At 35.4% G+C, this 24,688-nt stretch overlaps 3 protein-coding genes across 14 annotated transcripts; 2 read left to right on the forward strand and 1 right to left on the reverse strand.

Moving 5' to 3' along the window:
* Positions 1 to 592: 592 nt before the first annotated feature.
* LOC130744631 (protein FAR1-RELATED SEQUENCE 5-like) lies at positions 593 to 3,043 on the reverse strand. The gene has a single exon (XM_057596801.1). The coding sequence runs from the start codon at positions 3,041 to 3,043 to the stop codon at positions 593 to 595; it is 2,451 nt and encodes an 816-aa protein (XP_057452784.1).
* Positions 3,044 to 9,319: 6,276 nt separating this feature from the next.
* LOC130745600 (uncharacterized) lies at positions 9,320 to 11,757 on the forward strand. Of its 10 annotated transcripts, none has more exons than XR_009021818.1 (6): positions 9,320 to 9,589; positions 9,697 to 9,829; positions 10,561 to 10,619; positions 10,709 to 10,800; positions 11,154 to 11,214; positions 11,330 to 11,757. XR_009021818.1 is itself a non-coding variant. In XM_057597943.1 (5 exons), coding segments are annotated over exons 1-5 (375 nt in total). In that variant the 5' UTR covers positions 9,320 to 9,502; the 3' UTR covers positions 11,332 to 11,757. The 10 variants fall into 10 exon arrangements, 5 of the variants coding, with proteins under 5 accessions (XP_057453926.1, XP_057453925.1, XP_057453927.1 ...); XR_009021817.1 differs by having other exon boundaries at positions 9,726 to 9,829; XR_009021819.1 differs by lacking the exon at positions 10,561 to 10,619 and having other exon boundaries at positions 9,726 to 9,829.
* Positions 11,758 to 18,059: 6,302 nt separating this feature from the next.
* LOC130742468 (agamous-like MADS-box protein AGL11) lies at positions 18,060 to 23,705 on the forward strand. Of its 3 annotated transcripts, none has more exons than XM_057594575.1 (8): positions 18,060 to 18,209; positions 18,968 to 19,162; positions 22,005 to 22,086; positions 22,449 to 22,510; positions 22,652 to 22,793; positions 22,901 to 22,942; positions 23,040 to 23,197; positions 23,466 to 23,705. In XM_057594575.1, exons 2-8 carry the CDS (start codon positions 18,981 to 18,983, stop codon positions 23,467 to 23,469), a joined length of 672 nt encoding a protein of 223 aa, XP_057450558.1. In that variant the 5' UTR covers positions 18,060 to 18,209; positions 18,968 to 18,980; the 3' UTR covers positions 23,470 to 23,705. The 3 variants fall into 3 exon arrangements, with proteins under 3 accessions (XP_057450558.1, XP_057450559.1, XP_057450556.1); XM_057594576.1 differs by having other exon boundaries at positions 18,085 to 18,209; positions 18,979 to 19,162; XM_057594573.1 differs by lacking the exon at positions 18,060 to 18,209 and adding an exon at positions 18,282 to 18,807.
* Positions 23,706 to 24,688: the final 983 nt, after the last annotated feature.

A 24,688-nucleotide genomic window follows, 5' to 3' on the forward strand; every position in this document is an offset into this window, starting at 1 on the left:
CTGTACCTACCCAGATTATGTCCACGAGAAAACAATTTAATGAGAAACTTGAGTAAACACCACTGAAGGGAAAATAAATAAATTATACAACCATTCTAATTACCTGATTCACAGATTCTTGGGTCAAAGGTATTTCCTGTGGATGCTGGGGCAACAAAGTAACTCTGTTGTTATCCACATCACCGCGACCCGCATTATTCGGTGAACTCTGAGTCTGCACAGGTTATGACCAGGAATCAGAGACTCACACATTGATGCATTTAAGTAAACTTAAAAATAAGAAGATAATGAAAAATACTCATCACTTCATTCACAGATACTTGGCTTGAATGAATCATGACTGGGACTTCTCGCTGCTTAGATTTACGCTTATTTTGTTTTGTCGACACCGTGTTCTGATTTGAACGCTTGTTCTGCAAAATTTGTAAGCACAGATCACTCTAAAAAGAAAACTTGAGCACAATGCAAAAAAATTTAAGATGAATGACAAGCATTTCATTTACAGATACTTGGGTGGATGAGGAGTCATTTCCCTGCTTCCGTTGCTGCGATTTAAGTTTACTTGCCACCGAAGCCCCCTTATTCTGCCAATCTACGCTGCCAACATTTGTCTGTAAATCATTTCAATTTTAACAATTATATATCCAAATGCACAAGCAACATGATTATGATCAGACCAGGCAATAAATATGGTGAATATCAGAATCACCTCGTCGTCTGTGTTGTCCTCAATTCCTTCACTTGCAGATTCACCTGTTTCACTGTTATTGACTTGATCAGGATAAAGCAAAACCGGGCACGTACGAATCGTGTGTCCAATACCCCTGCAATTTGAGCAATGACTTCTCTTGGTGACAGTTCTGGTCTTCTTGGGGGCACCTCTACCCTGTACAACAGTTGGATCACCCACATTAAAGGCTGCACTCTTTGTTGTACAACCCGGTTTGCGACTCTTCTGAACATCCCTCAACAGCTTATAAATGTCTTCCATTACACTTGAAAAATCATCATCCTTTTCGCATGCTATTTCTGCGAGATAGTTGCATGCGGCAGACATAGCTCCTTTTCGCAACAATTTCATATTCTGTGAATGAATACTAGGCTCTGAAATTGAATACACATGAGCAGACTTGGCTGTTTTCAACCACCTCTTAGAAACTAGATTGCTTGGAAATTCATCAATATACTCACTTCTCATCCCAGCTATTATATGAGAACAAGGGATGCCATAAAACTCAAAATAACCACATTCACATACAAACTTTTTCTGGTTCTTATCATAAACAACAATATATTCTTTTCTGCGATTGCTAATTTTTCTCATTTTCATCATCACAATATTGGCCACCTCAGAACGCTCCACATTTAGCCCCAGGGCATCTTCAATTTGACCCTTGACTTCCCAAAACATGCTCCTTGTTAATATTTTGGCAGCTCCATACTCAATGCCACTAAGTGCAGTTGTCATAACAGGCTCACCATAAGAAGACTTAAAATCAGATTCCAACTCATTGTGCCTGTATTTCTTCACTGCCCGCTCAAAATTGAAAAGAAAATCCAACAAGGAACACTTACAATGCAGATAATTCTTTATGAATGAGTTAATACCTTCACATAAGGATGTCGTCCTAATACCGGCAAAAAATTTGTCTTGCATGAAGGTGCTTGCCCAAGAAGCTCTTGTCTCATACATCGTATCAATCCATGGATTGTTGGCTATACCATATTTCTCAACCAGTTTATCCCACTTCTCTCCAAACTTGTCAGGGTTTAAGTTAGCGTACACAAGTAACTTGAATTCATCTGCAAAATCAAGATTTCTAATATTTTTCAAAGCATTCTGGTGAATGTGCCATGCACATTGACGATGCGTGGTATTCGGCCACACAACTCTAATAGCATCCTTCATTGCTAGATCTCCATCTGTAACCGCCACCTTAGGATGCCTGTTAAACATTGCTTCAGTCAAGGTTTCCAAAACCCATATGAAAGTCTCAGTTTTCTCATCATGAACAAGTGCAGCAGCAAAGATAGTTGTTTGCTTATGGTGGTTGTATCCACAAAAAATCACAAGAGGTTTGTTATACTTGTTCTTCTTGTATGTGCTATCAAAGGCAACCACATCTCCAAACACGTTATAATCCATTCTACTGGTTCCATCACACCATAGCAAGTTAAGGAGATTACCTTGTTCCGATTTGTTGTACTTGAAGAAAAATAGTGGGTCACTGTCAAGTTTTCCTTGTAAATAGGACAGCGCCGCAACTGCATCACCATCTTTGACTCTTTTCCTTTTTTGCTTGTCTAGGTGGTTGGCCAAGTCCTTGCCGGTAAAGCCTACGGACTCAGCCCCACCTTTTTGGCCCATCATCACCTCCATAATATTGCGGGTCCTCACACCAAATAGGTTCATACCTTCTGCTTGAGCTTTGTCCCCTTCACTCAATTGCCGGAATTTTGGAATCAAATGAACATGCTTATATGGTGTTAATGGGTGATTGTGTTCATCGCAAAAAAAAACCACTTTCCACCTTTTACTGCTAGAAAAACAACGAAATCGAATTCTAGCAAGGCAACCCACTCTAGTAATAGGCTTAGGTTGTTTTCTTCTGCCACTATTATGCATATGCTTCTGATGCCTTTGTCCAGCCCTATTGCACACCACCTGTCGTGAGATAATCTTGCCATCATCATCCTTGTATACATCATCTTTTCTTGGAGAGAATCCACGAATACGAGCATATTTAGAATAAAATTCACATGCTTCCTCCTCATAAGAGAAATCCATCCCTCTAATGTCGTCTGCAGACAATTCAGTAATCCTTTTCATGACTTTAACTTCTACATCAGAGTTTTTTTGACTGTCATTTCCAGTTTCAAACATCTCATCGACATCCACAAAATTTTCCCCATCATTATCCCCTTCATTCACACCCTGCTTCAAACCGTTGGCAGGGCTAGAATTCAAACTATCATCCTCATCGATGATATAAAGCTCGTCATCAAACGGATTAAGCCAATTATCTCCTGAAGAATCATTCATTTTCCCAACTCTGAAATAAAATCAAAACCGACGATTCAAGACATTTCTACCTAATAAAACCATACTTAGGGTAAAAATTATTAAAAATCATACCAGTTCAGGTAGCCGCAACTTCGACAGACAACTTCGATCCCTGCTCAATAGAGTAGTGTACAAATCGAAACACCCGTATCAAAATCTTACAGCGACACAGATGAGCACAACCAAATTCATCAGTGAAAGCACAGTCGAAGAAGAATCACCTATGAAACCCTCGAAATCACACAAACCAAAGGCTACCAAAGACGACAGTTCAAATAGATGAAATGAAATCAGGAAATCAATCTAGGTGACTTCAGGAACAAAACCTATCTCATGAACCCTAATCTAATCTTTCACGAACCCAGAATGTAAATTACCTCCAAGATCTTTTTAACTTAGCTTTTGTTTTCTTTTACCTTAGCTAAGGGACCAACTTATAAATAAATGAAGTTAGGGGGTAAATTCATGAATTACGAAAGGATATTGCTATTATTCCGGATTTAAAAAAATCGAAACAAATGAAATAATGTCATTGGTCCACGCAATTCTTGTACGCTACCCATAAAAAAGTTGCGGGCACCACAGAAATTGCCAAAATATTTAATTCTGCCTCCTATTATATACCGACAATGAGATAAATTAGCCTCACCTTTACGATGATTGATTATAGAGATATTTGTTAACGCATTTTTTTTATTAAAACTATTTCCAACTCACAACAAGGAAAAAAAAATAGAAGAGAAAAAATAATAATATCCGGTGTAAGCGTAAATGAATCAAAATTCTAACATGAGACTTGGATCTTTCAAGAAAGAATGTTGATAAGCATTTGAGCTTTAGTAGTGAAGAGTCAAAATTCCCTTTGGTGATTTCTAAACCTAAAAAAGGATTACAAACACTAAAAGAATTTACAAACCTTGTCATGCCATCATTGTACGATATATTTGGGTACATGCATCCAATCATTGGAGCAATCTTTTAGTATTTTTGTGTTTTCAGCTAGAAAAAAAGGCCTCGTGAGACTATCAGCAATGATGTTGAAAGAGGAGTGTTGAATGTTGAAATGGGTATGTAATGGTGTTTAATGGAAGTGTTGAAAGTTGAAAGGGGGAGAAAGGAGTTGAAAAAATTAAACACTTGTGAAACCTGCGCTCGGTGACACGTGTCACGGTCTGGTTGGTGAATGTCAGGCGCGTGCCACACACGCGCCGACAAGGCGCGTTAGGCTGCAGAATTGGCAGAAGGTGGGTGCGTGAGGAGAGAGAGAAGGCCTGCAGTTGATACACGTGGCACATTTTTATTCGTCCGGGCAATTTTCTTTTATCCTAATCTTTCCAACTCAATTATTTCATTCAAAAAAAAAATTAAAATATTTAAAAAATTTATCAAAATTCATGATTTTTTTTCTCTATAAATAGAGACTTGGTTCGTTTGATTTGGACACAGAAAAAAAACCAAGTTTTCCATCATCTTATTATCTTTCTACTATCCCCTTTGCTTTGAAATGGATCCCAACAAGTACCATTTCAACACCCAGAATTCTTCTAACCAAATTCCCAACAATTATCAACATCCAAATCAGTCCCAACAACCAAATTCCCAACAATTATCAACATCCAAATCAGTTTCCCAACTACCAAAATCCCAACATTTATCAACATCCAAATCAAATTTCCAACTACCAAAATTACAACAATTATCAAGATTCAAATCAATCCAACTACCAAAATCACAACAATTTTCAAGATCCAAATCAATCCAACTACCAAAATCACAACAATTTTCAAGATCCAAATCAATTTCGCAACCAACGTCCTCATCCCCATCATGGATCTATGTTCAGATATCCATCTCCAACACCGCCGTCTAATGATGGTGCACCTGAATTTCCCGAATTTTCAACACAAATGACTCTTGGTGGCATGACAGCTGGTAATGAAGCCACTCCAAATGAAGAGGATTCAACTCCTACGAGCAGGAGAAGTCACTTACCAGCATGGAACACTGATCAAAATAAGGTGTTAATTAGTGGGTGGCTTAAATATGGAACAAACAGTGTTGTCGGCAGAAACAAAAAAGGAGAAACATTTTGGGGTCAAATTGCTGAGTATTGTAATCAGCATTGCTCATTCGATCCTCCGCGGGATGGAAATGCATGCCGAAACCGTTATAATTATATGAGCAAGCAAATAAATAAATGGATTGGCGCTTATGAAGGCGCTAAGCGTATGCAACGAAGCGGTAGGTCGGAGAATGATATTTTGACCCAAGCGCAAGAATTATACGCAGATGGGAAGAAGGGTCAATTTAATTTGATGGCAGAATGGCAGGCTCTCCGTGATCAACCACGTTACTGTAGTCAAGCAGGAGGAAGTGTTGGCTCAGGAAGTAGTGGATCTAAGAGATCTCGCGAGAGTGATACATGTGGCTCAAACTCTATAGGATCAATTCCCCGTCCAATGGGTAGGGATGCAGCTAAAAAAAGGGTAAAAAGAAGAGCACAACAGCTGCCTTGGAGGCGATGGAGAAAGATTGGGCTGAATACAAACAAGTCAAAGAGATAGAGGTTGAACAATTAAAGCAGATGGCGGCGATGCAACAAGAGACTAATAAATTGAGGAAAGAGGAGACTGAAGCTAAGAAAATGGAATTATTTCTAAAGTTAAGTGAAGAGGAGCATCTCAGTGACCACAAGAAAGAGCTGTTGAAGCGGTTGTCCCAAGAGCTCTTTGGAAATTAATTGTCTGTAGTGTTTGCTTTATTAATTTTCAAGTGGTGTCAAGTCTATAGTGTTTGCTTTAATAATTTGTCAGTGTTGTCAAGTCTGTAGTGTTTGCTTTAATAATTTGTCAGTGTTTTGTCAAGTCTGTACTGTTTACTTTAATAATTTGTCAGTGTTGTCAGTGGCTTTAATGTATGCGTTACCGAGTTTGAATATGCATCACTCAATTCGAATCTAGTCCTTATCCGATAATTAACTATAGTTCATATTATTTCGAATCCGTTAATGTCCACCATTGAATTTATCTATATATATGGACTCATAGAGCCACCATTGAATGTATCTCTTCCCATCTACTTCAAATTTCACAAAAAATGGATCCACCAGAGTTTGATCTCGAAGCTTACCTTGAAAAAAGTAAGAGAGAAGACACTTATATACTCAACCACTTTAGGGAGCGTCGAAATCTAATATTGGAGGATAGCGCACCTCGTGGTAGAAAATATCTCAGTAGAGATCATGCAGGGGCAAATTAAAGGCTAATTGCCGACTACTTTGCCAATGAGCCTACATACGACGATGGAATATTCCTTCGCCGGTACCGGATGCGAAAACATGTTTTCCTTCGAATCGTTGCGGACCTTTCAAGTAGTGATAACTACTTCACCCAACGAGTTGATGCAGCGAAGAAAGAAGGTATATCGCCCTTAGAAAAATGCACCACAGTAATGCGAATGTTAGCATATGGTGTGTCAGCAGATGCAGTCGATGAGTACATCAAAATAGGAGAGACTACAACATTGGAGTGTTTACGTAGATTCTGTAAATGAATCATACGATTGTATGAGCAAGAGTACCTGAGAGCACCAACCCAAGAGGACCTGCAAAGAATACTACAGGTTAGTGAAATGCGGGGGTTCCCAGGCATGATCGAGAGTATTGACTGCATGCACTGGGAGTGGAAAAATTGTCCTAAAGCATGGGAAGGTCAATTTGCTAGAGGGGATAAGGGAACCACCACAGTTATTCTTGAAGCAGTTGCATCTCCTGATCTTTGGATCTGGCATGCCTTTTTTGGATGTCCGGGAACGTTGAACGATATAAACGTTCTAGACCGGTCACCAGTGTTTGATGAATTGGAACAGGGAAACGCTCCAAGTGTGAATTTCATCGTGAACCAACGTCCCTATAATATGGCATACTATCTAGCTGATGGTATCTACCCTTCTTATCCAACTTTCGTCAAATCTATTAGACTTCCTCAAACTGAACCCGATAAGTGCTTTGCAAAACATCATGAGGGATGTCGGAAGGACATCGAACGTGCATTTGGAGTGCTTCAAGCTCGTTTTAAAATCATCCGTGAACCAGCTCGCTTCTGGGACATAACTGATTTGGGTATCATCATGAGGCCATGCATCATATTACATAATATGATTGTTGAGGATGAACGAGATTCATATGCTCAACGCTGGACCGATTTTGAGCAAGCTAAGGGAAGTGGATCTAGTACACCGCAACCATACTCGACCGAGGTGTTACCCGCTTTTGCGGATCATGTGCGTGCTAGATCCGAGTTCCGTGATCCAAATGTCCATCACCAACTGCAAGCAGATCTAGTGAAGCACATCTGGGCAAAGTTTGGAATGTATCATGATTAAATATGCTTTGTATCGTACTAATTACATTATTTGTGTGTTGTGTGTTTAGTTTGTTGTCTTGCATTTTAAGTTAAGCAAATAAAATGTATTATTGTGTGCTTAGTTTCTTTTCTTCCATTTGAAGTTAATAAAATAAAATAAATTATTGTGTATATTTTTTTAAAAAAATATTAAATTGTTAAGTGTTTTAATTTAATTTACGTTAAAAAAATATTACGTTAATTTAATTTAATTTAAATAAATAAATAACATTAAATTAAATTAAATCGATAATAGTTTATTTCATTTAATTTTTATCGAAAATTTTAATTTTATGAAATCATAAAAAGAAAAATATAAAATTAAATCAAAATATGAAATAAAAGTGGTGGGGTAGGGGGTAGGGTGTTGAATGAAAAACCATTGGAGTGGGTAAAAGTTGAATGAAGTGTTGAACTGTAGAGAGAAGGTGATGTGGAGTGTTGGGAAGAGAAAAAGTGGAGTGTTGAGAGTGTTGAATGTTGAAACCATTGAAGATAGTATGATAAAAGAACCATTTAAAAAAAAATTGATGGGTGCTCAATATAATTAAGACGCCAATGAGATATTATGAGTAAACAAGTAGACGTCATTCTTTGCTAGGAGGCAACATTTCTCACAATAGAAATAAGAGACTTGAAATTATTGAATGAGCAAAACTATTAGGAAAATAATTTTTATTTTTTTGGTCACCATTAGGAAAAAGAATTCAAATACCCGAATGAGAACCTAGTTATGTACAACAGTACAAGTAGTGTTGACAGAGAGGGCCTGGCCCAAACCATATTGGCTGGAGCTGCGGTGTTCACAAAGGCTTAAAGCGAAGAGCAGTTTCGGCCCAAAAAATGCAAATACGGAGAAGGACCATTTTTTTGGGTCCAAACTGAGAAGGATTGTCAAAATGAAATTTAACAAATTTTGTTTCCTAACTAACTTGCAATTGTAAAATTACACCACTCATTCTAATCACACATTAGAATTCCTGAAAAGGGGAATAAAAATGGTGTAAAAAATATTGACTCATTCTCTTACCATCTTAATCTTATGAGACTTTAAACTATACATAAATTTCGCGCCGCAAAACTGCTTGACATATGTGTTTAGCAGCGTTTTTCGACTCATATACAAATTTGTTTAATATGAGGTTGTTTACTTGTGAATTTGGTAAACAAATAAAAGAGAGCGATTGTGAAGTTCTTTGGTGAAAACGCTATCAGAAGTAAAAGTTCAAACGAAAAATAAAGTTAAGGGACATAATTGATTTAAACAAAACGTTGAAAGCAAAAGTGCAACAAAACAAAAGCAGTAAACTGGGAAATAAACTTCATTGATGCTGAGTGAAAATACAAGAATTGGACTGTAAAAGACAAATTTGCGTCGAAATCTAAAGGCTGGTTCAAGCAACTACTTACTCAGTGGCAAACTCTTGTGGCTCATTAGGGCTCATTGATTCGGACATTGGAGCTTTTGAGTATTTCTGAGTTGTGAAAATTGCGAACCCTTTTTCCTCTTCTCTCTCTCTTATTTATAGGCTCCTTGCTGCAACCAATTTGTTCTCCAGAAATGCCCCACAATCTTCATTGTTTCCCGATCTTTTGCCACTGCTCACATTCGCCACTATCCCACGTTCTAACACTACACACTACAAAAAAAGCGGAATTTAGCGGCGGTTTTTTAGCGGCGGTTGGGGTAGCCGCCGCTAACGCACCAAGTTAACTTAAAGGTTTGTATTTTAGCGGCGGTTTAAACCGCCGCTATGTTTTAATATTAGAATTTTCTCAAAATTTCGCTCCAAGCAGCGGTCACGATTTTAAATCCCCGCCATCCTCAATTGAACAATTGAAACCCTATTCCCCCAAATTTCCCAATCCACGTTCCCTATTTCCTTGAAACCGCTTCACATATCGTTGTTGACGAGCAGGAGGAGGAACCACCAGCTTCACCGCGTCCCCAGTTCCTCCACAACTTCGTCGAGTCTTCATCGCTTCAAAGCCTCCTCAGGTCCTCATCGCTACCCTCGGATCTCTTCCTTCATCGATGTCCTCGAGCTCCATCTTTGTTCGTCGTTCCAGCTCGCTTTCTACTCGCCAAAAATCTCCATTTGCACTGGGTTTTCTTCCTCAGGTAATATCACTTCTGGAGCTTGACTTTGTTCGATTTTAGTTGATGTTGTTTGGCACGCCGTTTAGAAATTGATCTCTCTATTTTGCGTTTTGGTTTTGACCATTAAGGTAATACTTAGAAACAAAGTGACTTTCAGGGAAGGGGATCTTGATTTCTCTACGGCTCTGGACTTGATTCAATACCGATCTTGGATTTGGCTTAAGGCAAAGGTTAAAGGTCCTTTCTTCTCGCTGTTGAATGGTAAAAAAACCCACCTTATGTTTGGGTTCTTTGTAAATTTAGTCAGCTATGTTGCCCTCTCTGTTAATTACAAAGTCTGGAATGTTGGGGTTGTGCTGTTTTGCTTCTGAAGAGAGACTCGTGGTGTTGTTATCCTATTTTTTCTTGTGGATCTTTTGCTGGTTTTCCCCTTGTGCTGTAAAGATTGGTACCTTTTTAGCATTGGTCTTGTTAAGGCCTCTTAATGATTAACGAGATTCTGGAATGTTTTTTGGCTTTTGAGGCTCTGTGTTGCTGGTGTTTATATGTTTGCAAGGGCTCTTAATCTTACTGGTCTCCTGGGTATGTGGGTTTTTTTTTTTTTTTGAAAGGGATGGTGTTTTGCTTTGTTTGATTGGAATGGCTCTGTTGCCTCATTTTTGTAGGTAGCAATAGGAAGCAAAAAGCTCCTCTTTTCTTTGCGTTGCTAGGTTCTGGACCTCTGGTAGTTCTTAGTTTTTGTTCTGTTTGAGTATCAGATTATTGATTATTTACTGGTTTAGAATTAGAGCAGCACATTTCAACAAAGGTCCCTCATGGTGTAAGACAAGGAATTAAAGCATGAATTGAAGTCAGTGATATATGTTGACGGCTTTTGATCTCACATTCTTTTTGAATCTCTTTAAGTATGAGTGGCCTCGTTTTTGTTTTTTATGACACAAGGTTATTACTTGAATAACATTATGCTTCAACAAGTGACTCTTTTGATACAGGAGGTATGTGAAGGGAAGGGTTAGGTATCTCTAAGAGAACCTTAAGAAGTAAAGGCTTGGTAAAACAAATTTTTGTTACCTTATTGCTCACCAGGATGTAAAATGGCTTTTGTGGAAGTCTGATGGTATTTTGTTTGGTCATTTCTAGGATTTCTGCAAAGGCAGTTGCATGTTGCATGGAAATTGATAATATCACGTATAGAAGGAGAACCGTACTTCTTTACATTTGGAAAATCAGAGGTAGTTAATCCATATATATGTAGATGTGCTTCCTGTTTAATGAAAACTTATGAAAGAAGTAGAAATTGCTTCTCATGCTGAACAACTATCAAATGCAAAGGGCCTCTCTTTTTTAATATTTTCAGTTTGTTTCTTTTTCTCATTAGGGGGACTCACTCCTTGCTGCTCTTCCAATGACAGTTTCTCTTTTATGTTCTTAATTTTCTGATGTTGGAAAGGCTTATATGAGCAAATTGGCATGACAAGTTAGCTATAAGAATCTCTTTGGTTTCTCATGCTGCAATTTTAAAAACATGTATGAAGTCACTTTGTGAAAATTGATCTATCAATATCTAAGACTGGCTAATTTTCAGGTTTTTGGTGCTCTTATCATTGAAAAGCTTCTTTCTGTTCCTACCATGCCCATGTACCAGTGTAAGTTACTATTTACTCAAATTTTGTGAGAATAACATGAAATTTCTGTTTGAGTCAAAGTCACTATTTACTCAAATTTTGCTCTTATTCTACTAATACCATTTTTTATTTCCAGAGTATAGAACATTTGAGCCAAAGTCTATGAGGTCTCATCACCAATTTCTATATGTTTTCTTTTGATTATATCGATGTTGATTGTCACCTCTTCATCATCCTCTCATCCTCTCAAGCATTCAAATTAATTGTTGGAGGTAAAGATGGCTAGGTGGTGAAGCTTTCAGAAGAATACATGCTTTGGGCTCAAAAAATTCTGTTTCAATTCAATGACACCCTCTGTGAGTCCAATTAAAGTCTCCTGTAGAAACAACGTCTTTTTACTTTTATGAACCTTCTGCATTTCAGTTTTTCTTTTGATCTACTCCATGTCAGAATCATATGTAACAATTACAAGTAGTCTTGTTTACAATAAAAATTCATCTTTGATTGTTTTACCAAATTCATTACATAACGGAACGTAGTCTGCAACCTTTTCTTTGATGTTCATCTTTGATGGTTTCCTTTGCTTGACATAGGCACATAGCTATATATATATATATATATATATATATATATATATATATATATATATATATATATATAGGGAGAGTGAGAGGTATGATTAGATTGAAAGTCAATTTTTTTATCAGGTATTGGCAACAATGCTTAAATGATACCTATATATATATATGTTGCCATATAAATTTAATTTACAATTAAAAAGTGTTGTCTTATTTACAATTTTATCATATATGATGTCTATAAATATTTGATTTTTTATGTACTGGTAGAAAAAGAAATCAGATAAAAAAAAAGTGCCTAAAATCCGCAAAAAAAAGTTAGGCTTTAGTGGCGCTTCCAACCGCCACTAAATGACCAAAATAAAAAGCACTACTCTATATATAGCGGCGGTTGTAACCGACGCCAAAACACAACGTAAAATATAGCGGCGGTTTTAGGCGACGCTATCACAACCGCCACCAAATATTTAGTGTCGCCAAATTTAACGTCGCTTTTGTAGCCGACGCTAAGTGTTTTAAGCGAGATTTAGCGGCGGTTAGAACCGCCGCTAAAGACAAAAATAATCGCCGCTAAAACCCGGATTTTTTGTAGTGACACTTGTATTTTGCGACTGTGTGGTAGAAGTAACTGCCAGTAGGTTTGTCTTGAGTGTTTTCGTCGTAAAGCTTGGTCTGACTGGCTGACGGTGAATTTCGGCTTTTGTTGGTACATGCTTGTCGAAAAATGCTGTTGCTCCATACTTGGTTGTTTTGTGGCCACCAAGCATCCCTACTTTCCCGACTCCGGCTTTTACTTTGGCTTTTCGCCTTTGGTGAAAAACCGAGCTAACAGAGGTCAATTAAGCCAATCTTCAGTTTGTTTAACATAAGGTTAAAATTGAAAGCAGTCTAGGCTTGAAAATCTAGCTTTTGAATTGATCAACAATTCCATGTCTCACAGTCGTCATTAATACATTGCACGTTTAGTCATAGGCATAGACGAAAGGAACCGAACCAATCTATAGATGGAAAATTGTAGATATGAGCAACACCATGATCTAGTTATATACATACCATTTCCTGTAAATAAAGTACAAAGACCTAAGAGCTGATCATGATTCATGATCTACGTGGATGGAGTGTGGGTCTTCTTGACTCTTGAATGATGAATCTTCAATTCATCGCGTGCGTGTGAGTGACAAGGACAGGCAAATTGAATTAGTAATGGGGGAGGGTGGTTTGGCATCCATCGTGATCGAGCAGGAACAAAGGTAGATAGCGATTTCCACCAATTTCGTTTTCGGATCATTAGCTTCTGCTTCAACAAACCTTGACAATTTTATTCACTAGGCAACATACTTGGTCGGTTCATTTCTACACGCACTTTTATTAATCCCTATAACAACTATGCCACTAACATACTACTACAACTCTAGCTCTTGAGGAGTTTGGAGATGCCTAAATTCTAGCAAAAATTACGCTGAATATAATGTTTTCTGTAATGTCATGTTTGTTTGTGTAAATAAAAAATAAATGCAAAATAATTACACCCTCCGGTCATATATAAGCAAAAAAGATATTTTAGGTTCATTCATTTAATGAATGTATCTAATCATTAATAATGACTAGATACATTCATTAAATGAATGAACCTAAAATGTTTTTTTTGCTTATATATATGACCGGAGGGTGTATATATATAAGGTTGAGTATGCACTAAATTGATAGTGGAGTTCGGTCAATAATGGATACCCCCTGAAACTACTGATGCAGAATGAACTTGACGTAGAAGCTCACACCATTTAACATTAGTTCATATATATAGTTAGATGTGGTTGGCCATTTACCATCTCCCAACTCCTAAGTACCTAGGTTTTTTATATTTTTTTCAATAAATTCTTCCCTAACTTAGCCTAACTAGCCTATATAAAAAGGAGCAAATATATGTGTTGGACATTCAAAACTCGAAGCAAATTTTGGTTAGAGAGTTCAGAGTGCTTTCTCTTTTTTTTTTTTATGGCTTCTGGGCCATTTCACATTAGAACAAAGCTTCCCACTCCCCAACTTCTCGTGCTATCAGTTAATCGGCTAAAAATTGACCATTGTGTTTTCCTCGTCGGAGTAACTTCAACCATCTATTTGAAACACCATTTCTAGTCTCTTTTTTTTTGGAAAACTGACACCGTAGGCGTGCTGTGAAGAGAGGTAAAAACATTAGAAAATTGAGTTTCGATGTGAACGGAGTTCTTGAGAAGCAACATTGTCTAATTCATTTTTGATTGCATGAAGTTCCAATGTTGAAGACGATTATGTCATCGCCAAATCATCATCACTACTACCTCATCCACCGACTTTGATAGTTAACTTAGATGATAACTTTCAAAAATTACATTTTGGGTCCTAAATGTTCCCATAATAATAATTTACCCCTATACTTTCCATTATTATTTACTAACCCCTAAACTTTCCTAATCATCAATATTTCTTCACCCTTTCTTTTGATATTTACACTTTTGCCTATAAAACATTTCAATTGCACTTTACACCCTTTCATTATCGAATAACACTTTTCCCCCTATATTTTATGAATTTCCTTTTAATCCCAAATCTGCACATTTCCCTATTACCACTATATGATTCCACATTAAAAAAAGATCATTTCACCAAAGCATCAAAATCAAAGAAATCCTTATGACTTTGAAATGGAAGAATTACAGTAGGGAATTCAAAGATTAGAAGAAGTTGTTGAAACTCAATGAACAAACGAAGTATCGATTCAAAAATTGATGGAAGTGACACCTCATTCATTGTTATTTATCAAACACGAAGACAATCCAATCAAGTCCAATTCAACAATCGGTAGCCTTATGATAGCGTAATTTTTACTAGTGTGAAAAATATGAGTAAGATAATAGTCTCTAAAATAGTTGAATATTAGATGTTATATTTTCGACCAAAATTTGGAGATCTAGATCCTATATCACATTTTAAACTAAATTTGGGAAGTCCAAGACCATTATTCCATACAAAAATAGAGAATGGGGGGGGGGGGGGCACTTGGACTGTGACACGACCCAAACTCTACCGGAGGCAGCATTGGGGGAATTTTCCTCGATGGGCATACGAGGATTCTTTCACCAGTTGAGGCGTTAATTTACCCACTAAAATATTGCTAGCTGATAAAGCGTTCATAATAAAGTTGCTATTGTCTATTCTTGGTTCAACACACAAGAGATCAAAAATTTGTTTCAAGATCTCTCAAAAATCGGCTAAACTAAAATTCATTTCATTCATAGGTTAAGATGATATGGTTAAAGACAAAAAAAACATCTAAGTTAAGAGACTAAATTTTCTAAATTTAGGGAATACTAGAACATCATTATGTTATAAATTGGAAAATATGGAGAGGTTCCTTAAAGCCTAAAAAAGAAGTCGAAAATCTAATGTTTGCTTGAATTTGGTTAAGTTAAAAGGAAATCCACAAAGATATTAAAATGATATGATGTGAGTTATATGCCTAATTAAGTTATGAAGCCACACTACTAGAAAATACAGAATTTAGCGTAGATGATTAGCGGCGGTTGCATATAACCGCCACTAAAATATAAACTTCGTGTTAGGTGCTTAACCGATGTTAGATTACTGGCGCTTTGTGTAATTACTGGCGATGTAAAACCGCAGGAAACTACGATCGCGTGAAAATGATTTTATTCCCTCCTATGTTTCGCGCTCACTGTTCTTAGAATTTTTAAGATATCCTCACTATTTTCATCCTCTCTCCCAATATACCTGCACCTAAGAAACTTTCACCATTTTCATTTAACCCTAAAAGTCAATAATTAACCTAACTTGAACGCACCAAATCTGATGAGAAGAATCGATCAAACGCCACACATAATTTTGATACCGATCTCGATTTCAATCTCTCAGAGTTTAATTGTCCTCAATTAACCACACCAAACCCCCCCTTCTCTCTTCATTTCTTCTTCGATTTTCCATCTCTAGGGAAATCCCTTTTGTTCCTGTAATGATAATCTTCCTTTGTTTACAAATTTCTAGGGACTTTGAATCGAATCAATCAATCGATTTGTTCTGATCTCACAAGGAGATTTGTGAGAAATAATGCCAGAAGAACACAAAAATAAGGCTATGCAATTCTGCTCTGACAATTGCGGTTACTTCGGCAACGTCGCCACGGAGAACCTCTGGCAATTGCGGTTTCTTGCCGCTATTTGTGATACTAACCGCCGCCAAATGCCCATTTTTGTAGTAGTGCAACAGAGATGAAGACATAATTCAAATTATTTCAAGGAGCAGTCGGTCGAGAAGTCAAGTTATTAAAGAGAAGCGTTCCAAAAACACATGGGGAATAAAGATGATGAAGTGCACCCAAAATCGTGAGAAAGCCTTAGAAGACTCTACCAGCTCAAAGTCCCTCAAATAACGACCAAAAAACTATAAGTGGATACAAATGTGTTCAGTTTGAAGCTCTTTCAAAAGACACTTGTTTTGGGTGCTTCGAGAACATAGATGGAAAATTGAATTTAGTTGAAGTTCTTTCGACCAAAATAGTATTTTCATCTACAAAAAATGAGGCACTCTCATCGTCAAAGAAGTAACATACTAACGGATTACCAACGAACATCAGTAATTTACAAGCACAGAGAAAGTCATCAATAAATTACCGACATATATGACTATCGGTTAGTTACTGAGGGCTTAGACCTTAGTTAAAGTACCGGCGATTTTGTATAAAAACATTTGGCAATAGTTACAGAGGAGGTAATTACCAACATACACGTATTCGTCTATAACCTATTGAAAACTCGCTATCACTCATAACTTTTCACCAAAACCGGTGGTCCTTGGACGTAAAAAAAGATCCATATATCTCTCGTTCTTACTAAAACACCTCGATATCTGCAATTTGTGACAGTTAAAAATCGCCACAAATTATTGAGCATGTATTACAGTTGGTGATGCATGAATCAATGCTGTTTTTTTTTATATGCCAAAAAATATATTGATATGAAGAGAGATACATCTTACACTATAAGATACATCTCAAAAGCTCAATAGAAAATCCGCATGGAGACAAGGCTTTAATTTGTAAAAATGTCTCATTAAAATCTTATTAGGAAAATCCACTTAGGAAAAACCTAGTGAAGGAAAAAGAGTAAATAATTTATAAAGCATAATAACACCACCAAGGAAACAAAGAAATCAGCAATCTAGATTTGAGCCTCTTTACTAATGTCCTCCAAAGTAACTAATAAAATCCACCATGATACAGTAGCAGCAGTTTTCAATTTATCGCCTTCGCTGCTATTAAAAAGTATTACATCGATATAAGGGGATAACAATGTAAAGATAATATTGAGCAAATAACATTAATGTATGCATAAACTGTCTATCATTCTATAACTAGTTCTTCACTCACAGCCTCATTTAATAAGACAAGATAATATGGAATAATAAACCCTATCCTAATCTTGTTTGTTTGTAGATTTTTCACTGTTTTCTTTTGGTTGAGTAATCGGGGTATAGTGCATGGTACGTGGAAAGCACCAAAAGTCCATAAAACCCTAACTTGAACCAGAAACGTAAGTGTAATTCTACAGATATTTTGATTCTTTCATCAACTAGCTAGAGTCGTTATGTGGGGGAGTTCAAACTTCAAATAAAAACCCATATGGTCCAAACTTTATGACTTTTTTTAACTTCTCTATTTATGAGAATTTATGAGACTGAGAATGATAGATTCTCCATAGGGTCATGTTAGTCATCAGATCTTAAAAATCCTTCGGTGGAATTTGTACAAAAAGGAAAAAGTAACTGCAACAGTAGTAGATTTAGGTTATGGGTGATCATGACCTAATGGGAATGAAGAGCATATTGCACTTGTGATGAAAGGATTAGTCAGTGATACTACTCACAAAAAATTATATATATGAGTAATTTTTTAATGTTAGAATTGATTCTGAATACATACAGAGAAATTAATCTTAAAGGTAGGAAAAAAACATACCCTGGTATAATTAGTCACTGCATCAGTACATTTTAATTTTTTAACCAAGAGATAGAGACACGTATAATTCATTTTCACTTGTTCAACCGCGTGCATCCAAGGTAGGAAGATTGAAAATGTAAAAGTAAAACAAGAGTTTCCTCTTATGGTTCAAAGTTGCACCATCCCAGATGCATTGTTTAGCTAAAACATCGAAGTCTAGTGTATAGTTTGGGCAAAACGCCATTTATAAGCTTAGCTGTTCCTTTTTCCATCTTCAGAACCTATCATACTCTCTTTCTCTCTCATGTGCTGGTTTCAAAGTTTTACAAAGAAAAGTAAGGGCTATAATATAGCAGAGATAGAAGTGGAACAAAGTCTATTGTGAAGTTTCATTTCTTTGGGATTCCAAATTTTTCCCAAAGCTGAAGTTGCCGGAGTCTAGATCACAGGTCTGTTCAATTTTTTCTATATTTTCTTTCTTTTGTTTTCTTTTCTTCTTATGTTTTTCATATAAGCTAACAAACCCCTTCATGAAATTTTGCACAAACTTAACTATAAGCTCATATTTTTTCCCTTGTTCCAAGATCTTTAATTCTGTTTCATTCTCCATCCAACTCATTCTCTCATCAATGATATATTTGATTCCTTTCCTTTCCCAAGATCATATCTCGTTTCCTTCTTGGCTTCCCAAAATTTTCAGCACCAAAAGAGAAAACATTGGAAATTAAAACAAAATATAGCCATAAATGTTTGAAATTTTTATGTTAAAAAAATGTTTGAATTTGAGTCTGATCATACCTGTGCTCAGACCTTGCATGTTTTTATGTTAAAACAAAAGAGTCTTTGCTTTTCCTTTGGAGTTTCAGACATACACACACTTCACACAAGGGTTTCAGAGAGAGGTCGATTTTGTTTGTTGTGTGTGTTCTTTCAAAAGCACTGACACAGACAAAAGAAAAAGCGTCAAAAAAAAGATTGTTGAATCCAACATATTATTTTTCTTAGATCCTGCCCTTAATTCTCATCTTGAAACTCCAAGGCTATGAAGTATGCATATATTTAAAAACCTTCTCATATCTTGTATCTTTGATCTTGATTTCATGATTTCCTGCTAGATTTGACGTACTAGATCTAGTTTTCTATTTCCACAAATACTCTCTAATAATTTCTTGGCTTTTTTCTTGTGAATTTGTTTTGATACTTGAAGGACTACTTCAGAGATGGGGAGGGGGAAGATTGAGATCAAGAGGATTGAGAACACAACTAATCGCCAGGTGACATTCTGCAAGAGAAGAAACGGGCTTCTGAAGAAAGCTTATGAGCTATCAGTGCTGTGTGATGCTGAAGTTGCCCTCATTGTCTTCTCCAGCCGTGGCCGCCTCTATGAATATTCAAACAACAAGTATGTTTTCTACTCTCCTCCCTTCATCTCTAACATTAGTACATTACTATAATATAAATTCTCTTCATTTGGTGTCATAAAAATTAAGAATCTAGCATAAATATATATAAAAAAAATCCTCACTCTCCTTCTAATTAACTTTCCTTGGTTGAAAGAAATGATTTTCCGGATAATATAGGGATGTATCATAATGGGGAAATAAATCAAAATTGTTAGATCTAACATAATTGGTCAAAATTTTCTTTTTCAGATGACTATTTTTTTTTTTTTGAAATTGAGATGACTAATTATTTTCCTTGGTTGATTAATGATTGCATTAGTAGAATAAGTAATTTTTCATTTCATGATAGATCTATTTTAATTTTAAATATTAGCATTCGTCAGTAAAAAAACCTTCTGTGAACTAATAAAGCTTATAGTGTAATTATATTTATGATTGGAAGTTTATAAATGTTCACTTAATTTGAGGTAGCACTTCAACCAAACCCTAGTTCTGCTTTACTGATCTAGTCTAATCTAAATAAATGTTTAAGGTCCATTGCTAAAATGCTTTCAGTTCATATTAAGGAAAATTATTGATTTGCTGCTTTGGTTAATATCTTCTTGATATTTTGGTAAAAGTGTTATAAGAGACAAATTAAATATTATAAGATTCTGAGAGTAATATTTGAAGAATAAAAGTAGAGATATCCGATGATGTCCAGTCATGATATAATGATGAGGTTGACCTGAAACTTGAGTCCTTGTAACCATAAACTCAGAGATCTCGTAACCAGAAAGCATATCTGTTTGCAGTTTCTTGAAGTACAGTATCTATATATCAAAACTTGTCTTTTCTGCTTCCACTTTCGGCTATTAAATTCAATCTTCTGTTTCATGTTGAAGAGACACAGAGTGATCATGATTCTGTTGTCCTCTGGTTTGGGTTCCGTTCTCTATTAAAAAAGGCTGTTCCCTTTACACGGTTTTGCAAAAAAAAGGTGAAACACTCAAGTTTGTAGGATTTCCATTCATGTTGTTTAAAACTCACACACTACATAACAAGAGTACACTCAACATTTAATTATATGTATCATATTTCAAAAGGCTATAACTATATACTATACTACACTTCTGTTCTATTTATTAGTAACCAAAATCATGGTGAATAGAAATAACTTCGCTTAGCTTTTATTATTCACTATGATTTATAAACGAGTTTTCAAACATAAGCTTCAACTTAACATGTTTTGATCGACTTCTCTCTCTTTTAGCAGAATCAAAATTTATTTCAAGAATAGATTTTGATGTTTTAAACTTGTACTTAATTTTTTTGGTAGAAAACTGGGACTTAATTAGTTGGTTTTGATAATATCTAGAACACTATAAATTTGATTCACACTACTCCTTAGCGGGCTATAGCTAACAATATTTTAAGAACAGTACTCAGTGTGTATCAGCGAGTCAACTCTAATAAGTTGCATCCAAAGGGAACCATGTCAACCTCTGCTTCCATGTCTCATAGGCACTTCTATTTCTTTCCTTTTAAGTGATAAGATGTATGAGAATCTGTGCATGCATATATAGCCAGAGAGAGAAAGAGAAAGAGATAAAGGTGAATAGAGAAGTCTCAGCTAGCCCATAAATTGGTCCATCTCATTTCTCACTCAAATTTCTCTGAGATCCAATTTGCTTGTTCAAATTTCCTTTCCTTCTTCAGTGAAAAGAAACCACTTTTCTCTCTTGTTCTCTCACTTTATACATTGTTTACGTTTTAAACACAGCCTTTCTCTTGTTAAGTTCATAATAGAGGAAGGAAAATTAAGGTGAGTTTCCAAGAGATATGTGTAGAACCTTTGTCCCTTTTGGAGTACCTTTGCGTCAGTTAACTTAAAAAATATTAAAGGGCTGGGTGGGAATAATTGTGTATTGTTTATGCTTACATGCCTTACATTCATAGATTCTGTTGAATTGGGTTGAAGTACCCCTTGTACTTCTATTCAATATAATTCTTATTGCCTATCAAAAAAAAAAATAGATTCTGTTGAAAGGTACCATGAAACCTTATTGATTTTTAAGGCTAGGTTTGATACGAGTTGACATTACTATAAACAAACGTTAGGACTAATTATTTCGAGATAAATAGTAAATGAATTACTCTATGAATTAAGAAAAAAATACTTTAAGTTTAACTTGTATCTAAACACACATTGAGCCGTTAAAACTAAGGTTTTACTATTTACCATAGTCCATAGGTCAAGAAAAAAACCACTAGTAGTTTATAATAAAAAACTTTCTGTTTTAACACTTAATGAACATATTGTAAATAATTTACACTAAATATTTTTTTTATAACAAGTAAAAACATGGTTCATAAGTTTTTAATTGAGCTGACATGTTTACATGAGAAGTGATTCTTGATATAAGCATTTATTTAAAGAAAATAGAAAAAGGAGTGTGTTTATTGTGTTTTTTTTAACATAAGGAGTGTGTTTATTGAAAGCAGAGAGAGATTTTTTTCTTTCAAATAAAGGGGTTCACCTTAAAAAAAAAAGTTTAAGAGTAACTGTTAATTAAAAATTATGATAATGTTCATATAATAGCTATGAATTGTAACAAAAAGAAATTGATTATTATTTTTTCAATCAATGGTTATAATTCTAAATTTTATTTCCCTTATCCATCTCCTAGTCAAAATCCATGAGGGGAGATATGATTTAATCAGGAAATAAGTGCTATAAGAAAAGTTAAATTGAAGTGGTATACAAATAATCTTTTTTTATGTCTTAGGCAAATGAATTCTCCTTGAAACCATATATATGGTTCTTTCTTCTTATAGCTTTTTACTTTTTTTTTGTTACAGCATCAGGTCAACTATAGAGAGGTACAAAAAGGCTTGTTCAGATCATTCAAGTACGAGCACTACCACAGAAATTAATGCTCAGGTATTTGATATAAAGCTTGTTCTGTATTCCCCCCCCCCCCCCCCCCCTATAGTTTGGATTAAAGTAAATGTATTCACTATGTTAGGAAAAGTTAGAATTTTGTGGTAAAAGTTCATTTTTTTTGTTTAATTTCTTTTAGCAATAAATAATTGACTATTTACAAATCTAAGAAAATGAAATCAAAGGAGGTGTGACTAGGTAGTTGTTCACCATATCCCTTAACTATATGGTCATAGGTTCGATTCTCGCTCATGGGATTAGTCACTAATGAAGGAGTTAGTCTATTTTGAATGATTTTGTTTATGCTTTAATCTAATTCTATTTAACATTGCTTGTGTATCATTTTGAAACATGTATGACAGTACTATCAACAAGAATCTGCCAAGCTGCGACAACAAATTCAGATGCTGCAAAATTCAAACAGGTAATTAATTAATACCATCATATATATGGTTATTTGTGGTGAACTAATTAATTGATTGCTTGACCTTATTCTAAGTACCATTTTGAAGCCTAAGTGCAGCCATTTGATTATTTATTTCGTCCCTATTCCTTAATTTTGTAGGCACTTAATGGGTGATGCCTTAAGCACCCTGACGGTGAAGGAGCTTAAGCAACTTGAGAACAGGCTTGAAAGGGGAATCACTAGAATTAGATCCAAGAAACATGAGATGCTACTAGCTGAAATTGAATACTTCCAGAAAAGGGTAATTCATGAATTAATTCTTCTAGTTTTATATGTGTCATTTCTTTCTTACTTTTCTTTTGGGTTTATAACTCTCCAACCAAAATTCTGTTTTACTGTATTGACTAGGAGATTGAACTGGAAAATGAAAATCTTTGCCTTCGGACTAAGGTAATTAGATACACAATTACTAGAATATTTGTACTAAATGCATGTTTTTTTAGCTAGAATAGTGCTTTATTTTACCTCCAAGTTAATTAATTTTCAGATAACTGATGTTGAGAGGATTCAGCAAGTAAACATGGTTTCTGGACAAGAGCTGAATGCCATTCAGGCATTAGCTTCTCGTAACTTTTTCAATCCACCCATGATTGAAGATGGAACTTCCTACCCTCAGCAGCCTGATAAGAAGATCCTTCATCTTGGGTAACTTAATTTTCTTCTTCCACTTTCTTTATTTCCATGTCATTTTTTATGTCGACGGATGAACATGTTTGAAAATTATTTCACGATTAATTCTAAAGCCATAATCAATTTTATTGAGAAACTCATATGAACAGTTCCGTGTTTCAGAATTGATTATGACAAAAGAATAATTTATCAGAATATTGGATATAGCATGTTTTGCTTTGTTACTTTTACTTACCGCCACCACTTTTCTATTCTTTCTAATTTGTGACTTTTGCTTATGCAGGTGATCAATCATAATTGCAGTGGTTATATTATATTACTATATATTATGTATCCATTTTGCTAGAGGCTAAATGCATTGTTACTACTCTTTTAATTGTGCTCGTTAGCCCAAGTGACCGATTACGTCCTTAACTCTATTTTTTTGCAATATTTTATATATGCGAGTACTGGTGAGTGTATGACGTTGTGATAACATATCTTGTTAGACATAATAATTAAAAAAATTGTGTTTTGTGTGAAGATTAGCTAATATTATTAATAAAGGACAATACAATATATGAAACATTTTCTTGTTAAAGAAAACTCGTGCATTTATCTGAATACGCAGATGATATTAAATAATAATTATAATAAAGCAAATAAGGATGAAAGTTTAAGGGTATCTTTGCACAAATATAGATGTCTCCACAAGGATTATGATGTTTATAAATACTAATTTGATTAGTTTCATACTAATTGAACATGTTCAAAACTTCAAATTGCAATGACTTCATTGTGAACAAATGTGGACATAACACACGAGATGTAAAATATGGGAAAAAACACACTACGCTTTTTAATTTTAGTGGTCATGTCCTATATATGCTCCTACTCAATGTAAAATATGGGAAAAAACACACTACGCTTTCTCCAAATGCTAAATCTAAGCACTCGCTCAATAACAAGACCAATGAGGCCATTCGTGAGGCCAGAAGCAAGAAGAAGCCTTCTTTTGTTTACCTTCTTTTGTTTTTAAAGTCGAGTATGAGAAGTATATGATTCCTTGAAGTGGAATTTTCTATTACATGATGTGTCGAATGAATTTTCCTAAAATTTGGACAAATTAAGTGGATCAAATGTTTCTATAATTTTGCAATTGTTTCGATCCTTGTAAATTGTAGATTTTGTAAGAAATTTAAGATGGAGAAAGAGCTTGGACAAGGGGATCCAATGGTACTCTTTCTTTTCCTCATTGTCGTCAAGGGTCTTATAACAGTCTTTTTAAGCAAGTTGTTACATTTAAATTTTCTGGTATCTGTAATGGAATTAATTTGGAGGTTGATATATCAAATAAGTTCATTTATGAGAAGGAATTGATGGAAGAGTGTTGTGATTGATTTTGTATAAACTTGCCACATCTGCGTGCAATGGCGGAGGCAAAGGGAGACCCGACACCGTCATGTTCACCCCATTATTTACAATTTCATTTGAAATGATAATATAAAATTACTTGTTGACACCACT

Source organism: Lotus japonicus, chromosome 3, assembly GCF_012489685.1.
Source record: "Lotus japonicus ecotype B-129 chromosome 3, LjGifu_v1.2".
Taxonomy (NCBI): Eukaryota; Viridiplantae; Streptophyta; class Magnoliopsida; order Fabales; family Fabaceae; genus Lotus; species Lotus japonicus.